At 38.7% G+C, this 19,244-nt stretch overlaps 1 protein-coding gene across 1 annotated transcript in view; it reads left to right on the plus strand.

Moving 5' to 3' along the window:
* LOC100268105 (outer envelope protein 64, mitochondrial) overlaps window positions 1-19,244 on the plus strand; it is a 51,287-nt gene that overhangs the window by 13,416 nt on the left and 18,627 nt on the right. Inside the window, exon 7 of the mRNA XM_002268852.5 lies at window positions 11,006-11,174. Coding sequence (XP_002268888.1) covers window positions 11,006-11,174 — 169 coding nt within the window. The remainder of the gene's footprint in view (window positions 1-11,005; window positions 11,175-19,244) is intronic.

The following is a 19,244-nucleotide window of genomic DNA, read 5'->3' on the forward strand; positions in this document are numbered from 1 at the left end:
TATTGTTTTTTAAAATAGAAAATAGTTTGCTAACTCAAAAAATAAGTTTGACAAACCTTTGACATAAAATAATTCTTTTAATTTTTTTCCTCTAAAAACAGGTTGTTTTTTAGAACAAATTTTAAATGTTTTCAGCTGTTTTGTGGAGTCATTTTAGCAACAATTGAAACAATGAAGAATATTTAGGAAACTTTAGCATTGTACATAAATGCCTAGCACCTTCATTAAAAACAAATTGGGAAAACTGTGTTTCATATTTGAGTTCTCAAAGAGAATTTTGTTTCTAAAAACAATTGAGAACTTTTTTTTTTTTTTTGGATAAGAAACAACAAAGTAATATACTAAACAAGGATAAAAAGGTATAAAGGAAGGATGAGAAATCCTCCAAAAAGCAAAGAACTAAACAACCTCCAAAATACTAAATAAACCTATACACTATAAGGTAAGTACATAAAACAATCTCTCCTTACTAGCCCACACCTTTGGACCTACATGCTAACAACCCATCAAGTTGAATCACATTAAGGGGAATGCCCTTGAAAGTTGTTGTGCAAGATGCCCAACAAAAAGCAAGGAAATGAATGGTATCCTAACGAGCCTCTAAAGTCCTTGTCGTATCCTAAAAAATTCTGGCATTTCTTTCTCGCCACACAACCTAAATCAAAACAATACAAGCATTTTGCCATACTTGCAATCCTCTATTGGAGTTTCCTAGTCCCTTATATGCAATGGTCATCATATCACAAATACTCCTAGGAGAAACCTAGTCCAGCTTAGCCAATCCAAATAATTTGTGCCACAATCCTATAGTCAAAGGGTAATGCAAAAAAAGATGATCTATTGATTCTCCATGCTCCATACACAACATACAAACATCAGGGTTGGGGGCTTTGTAGGTTCTCCTTAGTTGTATTATATCTTTGGTGTTCACCTTCTTGGTTGCCACCATTCAATCAAAGAACTTAACCTTAAGAGGGACTTGTGATTTTGGAACAAAATTAATAAGGAGGAAAGGAATCGGGTCAGAATGATTGAACAAAGCTGTAAAAAAAGTCTTTATTGTAAATAAACCTAAAGAATATAAATACCAAACACTCGCATCTGGAGTGAATGGAGATAAATGCAAACAAGTAAGAGAGAGCATTAATCTTTTTAGATCTTCTATCTCAAAATTAGAGAGGTTACGACGGAAGTTAAAGTTTTAGTAGAAAGGATAAAAAGACCTAATAATTGATGAGATAGGAAGGTTTTTAATTGTGATAATTTTGAATAGACCTGGTAATTGTTGAACCCAAAGGTTGATCCCCCCACCATAAGTCTTCCCAAAAACAGATTCTTGCCTTATCTCCCACCACCAAATGAGTGTACTTGGTAAAATCTTGAAAGACTTGTGCAATGGCCTTCATGGGCAACGTTGTGACAGACTTGACTATAGTGTTGACATCCTTTTCGGAGGACCATATGGAGGGAGAGAAATAGGAGAACTTTCGATAACTGTGAAAGTGTGGATCAAACAATTAAGAGTTCTTTCTTGAATCATTTATGGGAGTGGGTAAGAACGTATATTGGGAACGAATCGTTATCATTGTTAGAGTTTGCGGACTGGATAGACACTTTGTAGGACGTGACTGATGGTTTTTGTATTCCTGTACTACTTTTGGGTTTTTTGGTTCCTTTGTATACATTGTGTATACTTCTTTTCATTTTAATTCATTTACACTTAAAAAAAAAAAGTGTTGGCATCCCTCCTATTAGTATGTGTTTCATAAATGCTTAGAATAACTTGATGTTATAGAACGAAACTTTCCTTAGGAAAGCTCCATAGCCATTTCCCTAATAGAGCATGATTCCTTAGGAAGACCTACCCAAACCCCTGACCTCCTCCTACCTTAGACTTAACATTAAATCCTAACTAATAAGATGGTCTCTCTTGCTCTCCTTAGTCCTTGACCAAAGAAAATCCCTTTCTAATTTCTCAATTTTTCCGGCCACTGAAAATGGGATCTTGAATAGGGAGAGGAAATAGCTAGGATTATGGGAAAGACATGATTGGATCACACTTATCCTTCCACCTAGTGACAAGTAGACTTTTTTCCACCCATTTAATCTTCGTGAAATTCTCTCAACCATCAGATGCCAAAAAATATAAGCCTTTGGATTCCTCCCAAATGGGAGATCTAGATAGGGAAGAGGCAAGTTGGAAGCCTTGCAATCAAGCAACAATGCCAACCTAGTGAGTTGAACCTGATTAATGTTGATGCCTGAGAGGGTACTCTTGTCAAGATTAACCTTAAGTTCAGATATCTACCCAAACACTAACAAAATAATCTTAAGAGTTTTTAGCAGAGTTTGCAAAGGGGTTTGGTGTGGGTTTGAAAGGAAATAAAAAAGGAAGGGTCTTTTTTGCATAATAAAACCGTATTCTCTGTGGAGAATGGCAAAAGAGTGAGATTTTGGAAAGACATTTGGTGCGGGAATGTTGCTCTATGTGATTCTTTTTTGATAGGGAATGTTGCTCTATGTGATTCTTTCCCTTGTATGCTGTTGCGGTTACAAAAGAGGCATGGGCAGTGGAGTTCTGGAGTTCAATGAGTGAGGAAGGGGGTTGGAGCCCTAGGTTCTCTAGGCCTTTTAATGATTGGGAGGTGGAGGAGGTAGAGAGGTTCCTTTTGGCAATTCAAGGAAAGAGGATGGTTACTAATGTGGAGGATAGGGTGCTTTGGAAAGAGACTAAGGATGGAAAATTTTCTATTAAGTCCCTTTATAGTGCTCTTGAACTTGGAAGTACAGTTTCGTTTCCAAAGAGCATCATTTGGAGCTCTTGTGTTCCCTCAAAAGTAGGTTTTTTTTTTTTTCTTTTTTTGCTTGGGAAGCTTCTTGGGGTAAGGTGCTAACCTTGGATCGTCTAAAAAGGAGGGGGTGGCACTTTGCTAATAGATGCTTCCTTTGTTGTGATGAAGAGGAATCTATTAACTATATTCTAATCCATTGTACCAAGGCAAAGGTGTTGTGGGAGTTATTATTTGCTTTTTTTGGAGTGTTGTGGGTACTTCCATCCTCAGTTAAAGATGCCTTTCTCGGTTAGCATGGTTCCATTGTGGGGAAGAAGCGTAAAAAGGCTTGGAAGGTAGCTCCTTTATGTTTCTTTTGGTTGGTTTGGATGGTAGCTCCTTTATGCTAGTCCTTCCGGAGAATCTTGGAGAGTTGAAGGCTTAGATTGGTCTCCTATATCTAGAGAGAGTGCATCTAGGTTGGAATCCCCTTTTACTGAAGAAGAGATTTCTAAGGCCATTTTTCAGATGGATAGGGATAAAGCACCGGGGCCTGATGGATTTACTATTGCAGTGTTTCAAGATTGTTGGGATGTGATTAAGGAGGACTTAGTGAGAGTATTCGATGAGTTTCACAGGAGTGGGATAATTAATCAAAGCACTAATGCGTCCTTCATAGTTCTGTTACCTAAAAAAAGTATGACAAAGAAGATATCAGACTATAGACCCATTAGCTTGATCACAAGTATTTACAAGATTATAGCCAAAGTGTTAGCAGGGCGTCTAAGAGGGATACTTCATGAAACTATCCATTCCACTCAAGGAGCTTTTGTTCAAGGGAGACAAATTTTGGACGCAGTCCTCATAGCCAATGAGATAGTGGATGAGAAAAAACGATCAGGGGAGGAAGGAGTTGTCTTTAAAATTGACTTTGAAAAGGCTTATGACCATGTGAGTTGGGATTTTTTGGACCATGTGATGGAGAAAAAGGGGTTCAATCCTAGATGGAGGAAATGGATAAGAGGCTATCTGTCCTCGGTGTCTTTTGCAATTCTAGTGAATGGAAACGCTAAAGGGTGGGTTAAGGCATCTAGAGGTTTAAGACAAGGAGACCCTTTATCCCCCTTTTTGTTCACCATAGTAGCAGATGTATTGAGTATGATGTTATTGAGAGCAGAGGAAAGAAATGTATTCGAGGGTTTCAGGGTGGGTAGGAACAGAACAAGGGTGTCCCATTTACAATTTGCAGATGACACCATTTTCTTCTCTAGTACTCGAGAAGAGGACTTGCTAACTCTCAAGAGTGTTTTGCTAGTGTTTGGGCATATTTCTGGGTTGAAGGTTAACCTTGACAAAAGTAATATTTATGGCATTAACCTCGGTCAGGATCATCTTCATAGGTTGGCCGAGTTGCTTGATTGCAAGGCTTCTGGGTGGCCCATATTCTACCTGGGTCTTCCTCTGGGTGGGAATCCCAAGTCTGGTAGCTTATGGGATCCTGTGATTGAGAGGATCTCGAGCAGATTAGATGGGTGGCAAAAGGCGTATTTATCTTTTGGAGGCAGGATAACTCTCATTCAATCTTGTCTCACTCATATGCCTTGTTACTTTCTTTCCTTGTTTAAGATTCCCGCCTCCGTGGCAGTAAGAATTGAGAGGTTGCAAAAAGATTTTTTATGGTCTGGGGTTGGGGAAGGCAAAAGAGATCATCTAGTTAGTTGGGATGTAGTGTGTAATCCGAAGATGAAAAGGGGTTTGGGCCTCGGAAGGATTTCCTTACGGAATTCCGCTCTCTTAGGGAAATGGTTGTGGAGGTATCCCAGGGAGGGTTCAGCGTTGTGGCATCAGGTCATTTTAAGCATTTATGGATCACACTCTAATGTTTGGGACACCAACACTGTTGTTAGATGGTCACATCGTTGTCCTTGGAAGGCTATTGCACAAGTTTTCCAAGATTTTTCCAAGTTTACTCGGTTCATGGTAGGAGATGGGGAAAGAATTCGGTTCTGGGAAGACTTGTGGTGGGGGGATCAACCTCTGGGGGTCCGTTATCTAAGACTACTTAGAGTAGTCATGGATAAAAACATTCCTATTTCTTCAATTCTCGGATCCACTCGCCCCTTCTCTTGGAACTTTAACTTCCGTTGTAACCTTTCCGATTCCGAGATAGAAGATTTAGAAAGTCTCATGCGGTCTCTTGATCATATGCATTTATCACCTTCGGTTCTAGATAAGAGATCTTGGTCTTTATCTTCTTCAGGACTTTTCATAGTCAAATCTTTCTTTCTTGCCTTATCCCAAATTTCTGGTTTGCCTTCAGTTTTCCCTACCAAGTTAGTTTGGAATTCTCAAGTCCCTTTTAAAATCAAGTCCTTTGTCTGGTTAGTGGCTCACAAGAAGGTAAATACTAACGACATGCTACAGTTGAGAAGACCCTACAAAGCATTTAGTCCCGACATTTGCATGTTGTGCATGAAGCAGGGAGAAACAGTAGATCATCTTTTTCTTCATTGCCCTCTGACGATGGGGTTGTGGTACAGATTATTTCAGTTAACAAAGATAGATTGGGTCCCTCCGAGGAGCATCTTTGACATGCTATCTACCAATTTTAATGGTTTTGGATCTTCTAAGAGAGGGATTGTATTATGGCAAGCTGCATGCATCGCTTTATTATGGGTGGTGTGGCGGGAAAGAAATGCAAGGATTTTTGAGGATAAAACAAGGAATTCAGAGAACCTTTGGGACATGATTCATTTCCTTGCTTCTCTTTGGGCTTCTTGTTCTAAGGTTTTTAAGGGGATTCCCTTTAATGTGATACACCTTGATTGGTTAGCGGCGTGCAACTCCATTGGGTTGGCCTAACTTATAGCAGTTGTCTGTATCTACTTTGTATTTTCTCGCATTTGTTTCATTGTAGTTTTGTTTTTCTTGGGTGGGAGGATTCCTCATCCTTCTCTTGTACTTTCCTTTTTATCAATATATGCCTTTGTCGTTTCCTATCAAAATATATATATATATATATATATATATATATATATATATATATATATATATATATTTTTGTGTTTACCTATAAAAAAAAGAAAAGAAAGAGTTTGCAATTCTTTTGAACAGGCTATAGAGAAGAAGATGGTGTCATCTACAAATTGCAAATGGGACACTCTAATTTAACCCCTCCCTACAATGAAACCATCCAACAACCTACTTTCATCTGCTCTTAACATCATCCTACTTAACACATCAGCTATAATGGTAAAGACAAAAGGGGATAGTGGATCTTCTTGTCTTGGTCTTTTAGAAGCTTTGACCCAACCTTTGGCCTTTCTGTTCACTAGGGTTGTAGAAGTTATTAAAGACAAACAACCTCTCATCCAAGTCCTCTATCTAGGACTAAATGTCTTCCTTTCCAGTACATGGTCTAGAAAACCCCAATCCACATGATCATAAGTCTTTTCAAAATCAATTTTGAAAACTACCCCTTCCTCTCCTAAGCGTATTTCTCATCTACTATTTCATTGGCTATTAGCATTGGATCCAATATTTGCCTCCCTTGAACAAAAGCACCTTGTGTAGCATGGATGGTTTCATGAAGGACGCCTCTTAATAGCCTTGATAAGACTTTAGCTATGACCTTATACGAACTTGTAGTCAAGCTAATAGGTTTAAAGTCAGAAATATTTTTGGTTTAATTCTTATTAGGCACTAAAGCTATAAAGGTGGCATTGGGACTCTGATTAATTACTTCGCTTATGTGGAATTATGAGAATACCCTGGCTAAATCCTCTTTGATCACATTGCAACACTCTTGAAACATAGCAATGGTAAAACCATTAGGCCTAGGCGCCTTGTCCCTGTCTAACTGAAAAATGGCTTTACAAATCTCTTTTTCAGTTATGGGGAGTTCTAACCATGAAGCACTCCCTGCTGAGATGGATGACCAGTCTAACCCTTCTAACCTCCAAGACTTTGCAAGGGGACTTGTACAACGGTTTTTTTTTTTTTTTCTTCAGAAAATGCAAAATCTCTTCTGAAATACTATCATTGTTATCCAACAATGCTCCTCCATTCTCTAAGATCTTGATATACATCCTATTTCGACTGTCATTAGCCACCCTATGAAAAAACTTTGAATTACAATCCCCTTCTTTTACCCACATCACCCTAGCTTTCTGTCTCCAATGCACCTCTTTCCTTAACAATAATTCCTTCCACTCCCCTTTTCTCAAAGCCCTCTTCACTGAAAGCTCAGGAGACATATTTCCTCCTTGCTCAATAGCATTAATGCTAGCAATATCCGTAAGGATACTCTTCTTCCTCTCCTTTAACACCATAAAGGACTTCTTATTCCATTCTTTTAGTTTGGATTTAACAAACTGTAACTTCCTCATGAACTTATGCCCTTCATTAGTATCTAGATTTTTGTTTTTTTTTTTTGGATAAGAAGTAAGAGACGCATTAATTATAGATAAAAATAACATGAGAAGAATGAGGACTCCTCCCCTCAATTACAAAAACCTACTCAAAAAATAATTGAACACCTCCACGATGCAAGGAGGCCTATACAAAAAGGTTCAATCCACATAAAAATGTACATGGATATCATTTCCTTAAACCTTAAATAAGGTCCTCTGAATTTTACACGGTTCCTTTTTATCTACACTTCAAATGCCAAAATAATCTAGATTTTCAAGCTTTCTAATTCTAAAGAAGTCTCTCTTTTGTGTTTAATTCTATTATTTGGAAAACTTAGGAGTTTTATGAAATAATAAGGAATCCTAATAATTTACTCTATAGGTTAAGTTCCTTTTCTTTTTTTTTTCCCCCCCATGATTTTATTGATATTTTACAGTTTTCTAAAGTATAAAAAATTAGGCTAATTGTTGTAAAATAAAAGTATTATGATTAACCTTAATATCTATTTGCATACCTTTTAACTTCCAATAATAAGCCTTCATTGTTTCTCTATAACCTTAAATGTTTGATCCACTTCTTAAATCCTAAAAGAGTTAAAGTCCTAACTCGTTTCATTTGATTGTAGATAATCATCCTAAGGATATTCTACATCAGTTGGTGTCTTAAATGCTTCAAAAAAAAATCCCAAGAACTGGTTCTCTGAGAGAAACAAAACCGGGTCCAAGCCTGTGCAATGGGAATTGCTAGTCCACTTGTTTTATGCATGGTTGGACCTGTATTCCTAAAACATATATTGCCATTTACACAATGAGTTAATAGAGAACAAACTAATTTTAACCATTTACACTGTGAGTTAATAGGAGGTATTCCAAACAACCTAAGAAGTATTCACTTGACATCAATTATAATGTGCAAACACATCCAAAACAAGTGTAGTGTGTACTCTATGAACATGCTATCTTAGCTGCCAGTGTGCATCCAGAGATTCATGAAGAATAGATTTGTCATTCAAAAGGTGCCAAATTTTTTTATTTCTCATTGGACAACATAAGAATTCCTTGCACAACTAGTTGCCAGTTTATTCAATTTTTGAATTGAAGATTGGCTTACATCTACACTATTTTGAAGACAGCAAAGTTCACAACAGAATGAAAAAGGAATAACATAACATCTTTTATCGGAAGCACTTTCATATAGCATTTAGATTATCCCTATGACCAAGGTAACCTCAAGAGATGCTTATCTTTCGCCAATAATCTCAGCCGAAAAACCTCCCAAATTCACCTGCTAAAGCTTTACTTTTAAATAAAAACTGAAGGATAAGTGGTGTTGGGTTGTGGGAAACAGTAAGGAAGGATTGAGATCTTGTGAGTAGTATGATCTCTTTCTTAGTGGGTAATGGGTGAAGTGTGAGATTTTGGAAGGATAAGTGGTGTGGGGAAACTCTTTCGTGTGTGTCCTTGCCGTCTTTGTTTGCTTTAGTTGACTTAAAGGAGGCGTGGGTGGAGGATATTTGGGACTCCTTGGGGAGAGGGGGTGGGGCCATGCTTATCTAGACATTTTAATGATTGGGAGATGGATGTTGTGGAGGGCTTTATAGTGCAATTGCACGGGAAGAGTGTGTGTGTGTAGGGATGTGGAAGACATGTTGCTTTGGACTCAAACAAATAGTGGCAAGTTTTCTGTTAAATCTCTACACAACGCCTTAGAGCTGGGCAGCTTTGTTTCTTTCCCTTCAAGAAGCATTTGGAACTCATGGGTGCAACTTAAAATTAGCTTTTTTGCTTGGGAGGCAATGTAGGGTAAAGCTTTAACCTTGGATCTAGTTCAAAAAAGAGGGTGAGCTCTAGCAAATGGATGTTATATGTGCTATGAAAATGAAGAGATCATAGATCATATTCTTATTCACTGTGTTAAAACAAGGGTTTTATGAGAGTTCTCTTTACCATGTTCGGGGTTTCTTGGGTGCTTCCTGTGTCAGGCAAACTTTACTAGGTTGACATGGTTCTTTTGTGAACAAAAAGCGCCAGAAGATTTGGAGAGCAGTTCTCTTATACTTCTTTTGAATGGTGTGGAAGGCAAGGAATAGAATGGCCTTCACTGATGTCATTTTTTCAATCCAAAGACTAAAAAGTTCTTTTGTTTATTCTCTTTGGTTAGAGACAAAGTTGTTTATATGATTATCTTCGGACTTTGGTTAGTTTTGTTGATTGGTGGGCTCTTGTTGAGGTTGTTTTAGCCCCTTCTGTTCGATTGTTTTTTTTTTTTTTTCGTTTTGGCGGTGGGTGTATAGGTATTGTATAACAAAAAAAATAAAAATAAAAAAATGACCTAAAATAAATTTCTGAATTCTCCTTTCACACATTCATTTTTACCCAAAAAAAGAGGGTAAATTTAAAATTCATCATCATTTAACTCAACAAATCTTATTTTAGTGAAAAACCAGAAATTCATCAGGGTTAAACCAACTTTCTTTTTGATAGGTTATTTTAAACCAACTTAGAAAGAAATTTTCGGATTAAAAGCTTTCAAGCCCTTTCTTAAGGAATTCCCTTTAGATGAAGTGGCAAATTCCCTCCTCAATGGAGAGTGCTTTATTGTCCATACAATTAGAGTTGACGAAAACAAAACTTCTCCTGTCCTTACTATAAGACATCCTTACATCTTCAAGAAGAGCTAAAACCTCTTTTTTGATAGCATTCCCATGCCTAAAATCTAGCATGCCTGGTTCATGATTTAAAAGAATACCACAAATGCTAGGTGTATCTGGTTCCTTTTGGCACCTACTGTTTGTTGTCAAATCCTTTAAAATACAAGGGGCAGTCCTTCACAATACTTTGAAGCCAAAGCCTAAAGGGATGCCAAAAAACAATCATTTCCCAGAAAGTGTCACCTTGGCCATGCTCTTTAAACTTTTTCCCCCCTACCAAATAACCCAATTCAATTTAATGTAGGAGCACTCAAACGGCTTAACAAGGCCAAGCAAGCTTCCAAACCAGCTTAGATTTCATTAGCATCTTAGTTTTCCTTTCTTTCTTTCTTTCTTTCTGTTTTTTTTTTTTAAAAAAAAAAAATTCATTATGTGAGAGTCATGTGATGTTTTAGTAGTGTGATTGGCTAGGATTATAAGGCCATTGTAGATTTTGTAAATTATGTCTGCAATTTATATCCATATAGCATCCTTGTTGGATTAGAGGTTTGCATTACATATACATAGTCTCTTGTAGGGAGACCATTAATATTGATTCAGTGAGTCAATATATGCTTCTGGTTATTTATTTATTTTTTGGTGTGCAATTCACTTGTGGATTGCTACTTCTTGTTTTCCTTCTTTGCTATTGCATCACAAAACAAGAAAAGCCCTCAACCATTGTCTTTCTTGATGAAATACTCTAAAAGCAATTTTAAGCATAGATGAAATACTCCTTAATGGCTCCTAAGATGGGCATGCAAGGGAGAAGATCTTTTGCCATAAGGTCGATCTGAAAGGGGCAACCAAGGAATAAATGGTTTATGATCCACTTGAGGTCTAGCTCCCATAGGGACAAAAAGTTTACTTATCAAAAAAAAAAAAAAGGTTTATGACCCACCTGTATGTTTCACCAAATTCACTTGGCCTTCAGATTTTTTCAAGTTGCACCTGTATGTTTCTCTATGTTGCTTGAAACTTCTCTACTCTTGATAAATGTCTTGAATAATTATTTCCATTGTCATATTTTCATATTTATTCTTTTGCTCATACTTTGGATAGTGATGTTGCTGTTTAATGAGGTTGTGATTTCACTCTGACCAACATCTATATGCCTATAAATGATTTTCAGATGTGAATTCAAAACAAATCATGAAGAGTGGGTTAAATCAGTCAAACCCAGGTTAGGACCTGAAGTCTCTGATCGTGTTCTTGCCGCGATTAACACTACCCATGAGAACATTAAAATTTTTTATAAAGTCAGGACTGAAATGCGAGCTGCCCTTCATAGTCTCTTAAAGGTATCCCCAAAATCTCATTTGCATGATTATCGCATTTCCATCCTGTGTTTCAGTAATGCTATGCATTCCTGTTCTACTGTATTCTGTTTTTGTAATCAGGATGCCTTTGTGGCATAATATAATTATCCTGATAACAATACAGAACTAAAAGTGGTTGATGAAATAATTGTGACATAAATGTTACAAATAAAAACCTTTAGCTCATTCTAGATGAAGTATGATTCTCATCTGACACTTTATTTTTGTCCTTAGAAAGTTGTAGTGGTGTATGATAAACTTGTAGCTTTAAAAAGAGGTGGGAATAGAGACTAGACCAGTGTTGTCAAAAGCAAAAGGTGATGTCAAGGTGATAAGACTCCTTTTAGCCTAAGGTGAAAGGCGAAAAACAAGGCAATAGCCTAACTATTGTAAAGCGATAAAATATATACATATATTTACCTATTCGATGCTCAACCAATATAAGTGTTGTCTTCAACAATCAACACTATTAATTTTTCATCACTCACAATGCCTTATAAAATTAACAAAATAGTAATTATTATTCAAAGTATTTAATTTTATATCCCATATTATAAAAAACATCATATTGTTTAAAGATATTCACCTTATCTAAATGCATATTCTAATTTTTCAAACATTTGAAGAGCAAAATAAAAAACAAAATAAGAGATTGAACATTCTAGAGAAGCCTTAGGCATCATCATCAACATAGTCATTGTTGAAATCAAAATTATCATCACTTCCATCAAGACTAGATTGATAAGGATACTTGGGCGGGGAGGTGCATGGGGCTTTCGCAGGCTGTTGGGGATGAAGTAGCGTGCTCTAGTGGTTAAGTCGGAGAAAGGGAGGTGGTTGTTGACTCTGACTTGCATGGTTTGGGTGTTGCTAGGGGTGCAGGAGAAGTTGCAAGAGAAGGTGGGAGGGGGAAAGCAGTTGTTAAGGAAAGGAGCTCTTTTGCAGTTGTTGGAGAGAGATTGAGTGGGTAGGGGAGTGGGCCTAAAGACAATTGGGTCGGGGTTGGTAAGGAGAGGTGTGGGCTGGTTTTTTGGAGCCCAGGGGCCCAGATAGGAATGGGCTTGTGGCCCAGTTGCGTTTTAGAGTGGACCATAAATTGGTGGAAAAAGGAGTTGGTGGGCTTGTGTCTTTTGTGGAAGAGGGCCACCCTAGTTGTTCTATGTTGAGCCTAGGGGGCCTGGTCCTGGGGAATGTTGATGGAGATTTAAAAAAGCCTAGGGCTCCTGGAGGAATGGATGTCAACTTGGAGCGAAGCATCGATGAGGAGATTCTCAGTGTTGCGTTGACTGTTGAGGCGATTGTTGCGCCTGTAGCGGATGAATCCCTGTGGGAGGAAGCTTCTAGGTACTCCTCTCTTGTGCCTCGTTCTCTTCATAGTTGTGGGGGTCGGGATTCTCCTTCTTTCTTTGGGGGGAATAAGGCGATGGTGGTTGTTGATTTGGGCTTTGGGGCGCTCGATGGGTTGGCTGATGAGGATGGGTTGACCCATTGAGGGTGATATGGGCAGATGGGGGGGAGAGGGGAGGTTTATCTGAGTTGGAAGGGGGGGTTGAGGTGGATGGTGGAAAAGGTTACTGGTGAGAGATTTGGAAGGTGGGTTGAATGAGGTAGAAGGAAGTGCATTGGATTCATCGGTGAATAGTAGCTTGTGTCTTTTTGCCGCTATTTGGGGATGCCTACCAAGGGGTTTGCGGGGGAGTTTTTGTCCCTTATGAAAAGGATGCAAGAGAGAAAAAAGATGAAGGGTAAGTTGGTTGGAAAAAGAAGGAAAGTCTAGAAGACCTCAAGATTTGAAAGGGAATTGAAAAAACTTGACTGTTCGGTGAACTACAATGGTGTAGAGAGGTGTGTGGGGGAACTAAAGCTTGCTAAATGAAGTTGAGAATTTTTGGTGCAGAAAGGCCTGTGGAGGAACTATAGCTTGCTAAATGAAGTTGAGAATTTTATCGTGGAACATGAGAGGGGCCAATGATAGTGATAAGAGAAAGGTGATTAAGGTGTTGATTAAGTCTCAGAAAGTGGACTTGGTTTGCTTACAAGAGACAAAGATTCAGGAGATGTCTAAGAGGATAGTCTGGAGCCTTGGAGTGGGAAGATGTTTAGAGTGGGGGGTTGTCAACTCGAGGAGAGCCTCCGGTGGTGTGTTGGTGTTTTGGGACAACAGGGTGTTACATTTGTTGGAGGTGAAGTGGGGATTTTCTCACTGTCGTGCCGGTTTAAGAATTGTGATGATGATTTCTATTGGAATTTTACAGGGGTTTATGATCTTACACGTAAGAAGGAGAGGAAGGTTTCTGGGGTGAGTTAAGAGTTGTTAGAGGGCCATGGGGTGGTCCTTGGTGTGTGGCGGACGATTTTAATGTGGTTAGGTTCCCTATGGAGTGCAGTAGAGGAGGCAGATTAACCTTTTCAATGAGGAGGATCTTCGAGATTATTGAAGATTTAGAGTTAAAGAACTTACCTTTGTAAGGAGGACCCTTCACTTGGAGTGATGGCCTGAATGATCAGTCTAAATCAAAGCTTGATTGGTTTTTTGTTTCCGAGGATGGGAAGGTCACTTTTCAAGGGTTGTTCAATGTGTACTCCCTAGATTGGTCTTTGACCATTGTCCAATTCTGCTTGATGGTGGAGGTTTGAGGAGAGGCCTAATGTCTTTTAGATTCGAAAATATGTGGTTGAAGGAGGAGGGCTTTAGGGATAAGCTGCAGGCCTGGTGGGAAGGTCCCAATTTTAGTGGGTTTGCGAGTTTTGTTTTGGTTGCAAAGTTTAAAGCCTTGAAGCTTTTATTGAGAGACTGGAATAGGAATGTTTTTGGAAAAGTTGAAGTCAATAAGGCTTTGGCTTCAAATCAAGTGGACTTTTGGGACAAAGAAGAGATAGCTCAACCACTTGCTGTTCATGAGATGGAAGTTAGGAGAGAAGCAAAGGAGGATTTTAAAAAATGGGTTCTCCTAACTTATCAAAAAAAAAAAAAAAAAAAAATGGGTTCTCCTAGAAGAAATTTCTTGGAGATAGAAATCAAGGGAAGTGTGGCTGAAGGAAGAGAATAGAAACGGTAGTTTTTTTCCACAAGATGGCTAATGCTCACAAGAAGAGGAATTCGATGGCTTGAGTTAAAATCAACGGTACTTGGGTTAACAGAGGAGAATGAGATTAGAGAAGGAGCGGTCAGTGCGTTTAAGGTTCTGTTGTCTACTGCAGGAAATTGGAGATCCGATATTAGTGGCCTTTCCTTTACAAGACTGGCCTTTTACTGAGGAGGTTTTTAAGGCTCTTAAGGGTTTTAATGGGGACAAAGCGCTAGAGCTAATGGTTTTTCTATGGCTTTCTGACAATTTTCTTGGGGGTTTGTGAAGGAGAAGGTCATGGGATTTTTCAGGGAGTTTTATGACCACAACTGTTTTGTCAAAAGTTTGAATGCAACCTTTTTAGTTTTGATCCAAAAAAAGGGGGAGTCCAGCTTAAGGGATTTCAAGCCCAATTAGTTTGGTGGGAGGGCTGTATAAGTGGTTGGCTAAAGTGCTAGCGAATAGGTTAAAGCTAGTGGTGGGTAAGGTGGTTTCTAAGGCTTAAAATGCCTTTGTGGAGGGTAGACAAATTCTGGATGCTGCTCTTGTGGCTAACAAAACTATGTACTCGATTTTGAAGAGCAATGAGTGTGCGGTGATGTGCAAACTTGATATAGAAAAGACATATAATCATGTGGATTGGTCCTTCTGGCTCTCAGTTTTGAGTATGATGGGTTTTGGGGAAAAATGGCTAGGGTGGATGTAGTGGTGTATATCCACAGCCAGGTTCTCCGTTTTGGTTAATGGGACTTCCTCAGACTTTTTCCAAAGTTCTAGGGGTTTAAAGCAAGGAGATTCTCTCTCACCGTACTTGTTTGTGATTGTTTTGGAGACATTTAGTTGCCTACTAAAGAGAGCTATGAATGGGGGCTTTTTAACAGCTTGTAAGGTCAGGGGTAGAGGTGGTGAAGGGGCTCAGGTGTCTCACTTATTGTTCACGGAGGATACACTTGTATTCTGTGAGGCTTCTCAGGATCCAATGACGTATTTATGTTAGACCCTCGTGTGGTTTGAGGCCATTTTGGGGTTGAGAATTAATTTGGATAAAAGTGAGTATCCTAGTGGGATGTGTGGGAAATGTGGAGGATTTGACTGTAAAACTTGGTTGTAAGGTTGGGAGTCCGCCTTCCTCTTACTTGGGATTGTCGTTGGGTGTGCCTTTTAAGTCTATGGTTGCTTGGGATGGTGTGGAGGAGAGGTTTTAAAAGATATTGTCAATATGGAAGAGATAGTACATCGCCAAAGGAGGGAGGATTACCTTGATATGGAGCACTTTGGCTAACTTGCCCATTTATTACATGTTTGTACTTTAATTACCCAAGACGGTCAGATTGAGGTTAGAGCAGATTCAAAGGGATTTCTTATGGAAAGGTGGGGCTCTTGAGAGGAAAACTCATCTTGTAAGGTGGGGGACTATTTGTTTGGACAAAAAAAAAGGGGGGTTGGGGGTGAAGTGTCTTTTTTTGGGATAAGTAAAGGAGTATTGTATTAAAAAGTATACACGATGTATATAAATACAAAAACCAATAGGGGCGAGAAAACACAAAGAACGACTGCACCCTACAGGGAACTTAACCAATCCATAAAATATATCAAAAAGTAATACCATTCCCCATGTACACTCTTATCCCAATCCCAAAAGATATACAAAAAGAACTTTTGATTGTTTGATTTATGCTTTCCCTATCCTCAAAGGCTCTCCTATTTCTTTCCTTCCAAATAGACCAAAGAATGCAAAGTGGGGCAATTTCCAAGCATTTTTCTTTTTTTGCCTACCGAGCAACTCTTCCAACTTAAGAGCACCCCTCGCATAGAAGCATAGTTTTAAAAGGCTAAATTCACAAAGTCCTTCTAAAGCCTAAGGCGCGGGCTTTAGTGAAATGAGGCGCACCCTAGTTTACATATATAATTTTATATCTCTGGAAAGGTACGTTGCTTCTTCTTCTTCTTCTTCTTCTTTTGCATGCATGAGATAGGGAGCCCTAATCTGGGTTGGGCCTTTTTTTTCAAATTTTTGTTGAGTCAAAACTGGTTGAGCCCTTTTTTTTTTTAAGCCCTAATATGGGTTGGACCTTTTTTTTTAAAAAAAAAAAAAAATTGTTGGGTCAAAACCCCATTCTGGGTTAGGCCCTTTCCTTTTTTTAAAAAATTTTTTGTTGGGCAAACTGTAGCATTTTGGGTTGTAGATGTTCTAAAGAGAAAGGGACCAAAACAATGTTGTTTTGGCCCTTTCTTCTTTAAAATAAGCTGCATCTCAAAACACTGCGTTTTGACCCAATTAAAAAAAAAAATCAAAAAAAGGGCCTAGATTAGGGCTCTCTACTTCGCCTCTGCAACTCGTTTAAGGTTTGTGGAGGAAGAAGAACAGAAGAAGAAGAAGAATGGAGAAGGGAGAAGAAAAAGCGTACCTTTTTGGGGTTTTGTGCCTAGCCGAAGGTGAGTGCCTTGCACGCCTAAGCCACGCCTTCTTCAACAGGTGTTGCCCCAGTAAGGCGAGGCGTCGAAGGTTCGCGTTGCATTGCCTTGCGCCTAAGTGCGCTTGAAACACGCCTTCACAACTATGCATAGAAGAATGCATCACTCACTATACATGAAATAGAGAAAAGACCAGTTGCCATAATAAGCTTGCTTTCAGGCAAGGGAATAGAATATGATCTCCCATTTCCTCTGTAGCCTTACAGATGTAGCATCTGTTAGGCATCCTCCATCCCCTCCTTCTAAGCTGGTCCTATGTCAATATCTTAGCCCAAGTTGCCTCCCAAGCAAAAATGCTAACTCTTACAGGGGCTTAAGAGTTCCACACTATACTATGCGGGAAAGATTCTGCTCTCTTGCCAAAGTGAAGTAATAAGACTGAACTGAAAAGACTCCATTCTTGGTCCCCAACCAGACCATGTCATCAATGGTACTCGAAGCAATGAAGTGGTTATGCAACCTCCCAAAAAAAGAATCAACATCCTCCATCTCCCAATCATTGAATTGTCTAATAAACCTTGGACCCCAACTACCACCATTCCAAACATCTACTACCCAAGCATCCTTAGAAGAAGCGATAGAATAAGGGCCCAAGAATGCATCCCTCAACAATATTTCCCCACACCACCTATCATCACAGACCTTCACTTGAGTCCCTGACCCAACTTGAAGCCTTGTTTTAACTTTGAATGCCTCCCAACTATTTCTGATTGCCTTCCAAACTCCTATACCAAACCTCCCTCTCACCTCCTTTGTGCACCATGCCCCTTCCTGAACCCCATACTTACTAATAATTACCCATTTCCAAAGAGGATCCCTTTCCTAAACAAATCTCCAAGGCCATTTCCCCAACAAGGCCTTATTGAAAAGAGATAGACTTCTAAAACCCAACCCCCTTTTTCTTTCTCCGTACAAACAATCGACCACTTAACCAAATGGGGCTTTTTCACCAAATCCCCTCTTCCTCATAGGAAGTCTTTTTGGATCTTTTTCAATTTGGCCGCCACTCTTTTGGGAATATCAAAGAGGGACATAAAGTAAATGGGCAAGGTAGATAATGTGCTCTTAATCAACGTTTGTCTTCCACCTTTCGAAAGATGTTGTCTTTTTCACAAAGCAAGCATTTTTTGGAACCGTTCCTCCACCCCTTCCCAAACCCTATTGGACTTGTAAGGAGCACCTAAGGGGAGGCCTAAGTAAGTGGTTGGAAGAGAGCCCACCTTACAACCTAAAACCTCGACAAACTCCTCCACATTTTGGACATTCCCAACAGGAATCAACTTACTTTTCTCCAGATTTATCTGAAGACCTGTGCAAGCCTCAAACCATATAAAGACCTAACTCAAATACTATCACGACCCAAATTCCGGGCAACCCAAAATTTGGCCCATGACCTCAAGTCAAAGGTTTGACCCTAAGGGTTTCTCTTACTCCATGTTGGCAGTCAACCAAAATACTCTGAAATTTTTTTTTCCTTCATGTATAAAACACACTAGAGTTCCCACCAATTAACAACATACTAATCAATACTCAAAAGCAACAAGATATAATAATTATCATTACAGTCCAAAAATAAAAGTTCACAGTTGAACAGTTTAATCAAAATAGAGTCTCATTACAGCGCATAGTCCACAGTTTGCTCAAAACAAGTTCCAGTACCACAAACACAATAAACACAACACCCTCCACTAGGCCTCTCCAGGGGCATCCTAAAGTCCTCCCTGCCCCACCTGTGGATCCTTAGGAGTGATATTTGCATCTAAAAAGATATAAAAAGGAAGGGGTGAGCATTCCACATTGCTCAGTAAGGTGCCTAACACCCAAGGGGTTAATGAGAAGTACTAAGTTTCAATGAGCACAAACAAAACATTCATCAACATTGATCAAACCACTATTTGAATCTCTATAATTATACACAATTCCACCATTTTTCAACAATTAAATGAAATGCATATGAACATGTGACACAGTCATACAATGCATTGTGGTTCTCGGGTTTTCACCGAAGGATATGCATCTGCACCCAAATACACTCCCCATTCGGAATCTTCCCAGGGTAAACTTTTGGGTCTTTCACCCTAGAGATCTCTCTCCCTTCTTAATTCGCCTCACATGAGACTTTACTTTTCATCACTATTTCATTTTTTTTTTTCTTTTTCCATTTCATACACTTTTCACAATTTGTATCCTTTCTTCACACAACCATGATGTAAATGAATGCCATGAGGTTAATTACTCTCATTTATATGTATCATCAATATCATTGGAATTACAATCATGCTACAATTCTAAAATTTCCCAACAATTCCAACAATCCCAATAATCCAATATAATTATTTTCCCACAATAAAATCACCAAAAATATTCCAACAATTTCTCAAAAATTCACATATCAATAAATTATAACCTATACCACAATTTTATAATTTTCCAACCATTCCAATAATTTCCAATAATCAAACATGATTATTTTTCCACAATAAAATCACAAAAAATATTCCAACAATTT

The sequence above is a fragment of the Vitis vinifera genome, chromosome 12, assembly GCF_030704535.1.
Source record: "Vitis vinifera cultivar Pinot Noir 40024 chromosome 12, ASM3070453v1".
Lineage (NCBI taxonomy): Eukaryota > Viridiplantae > Streptophyta > Magnoliopsida > Vitales > Vitaceae > Vitis > Vitis vinifera.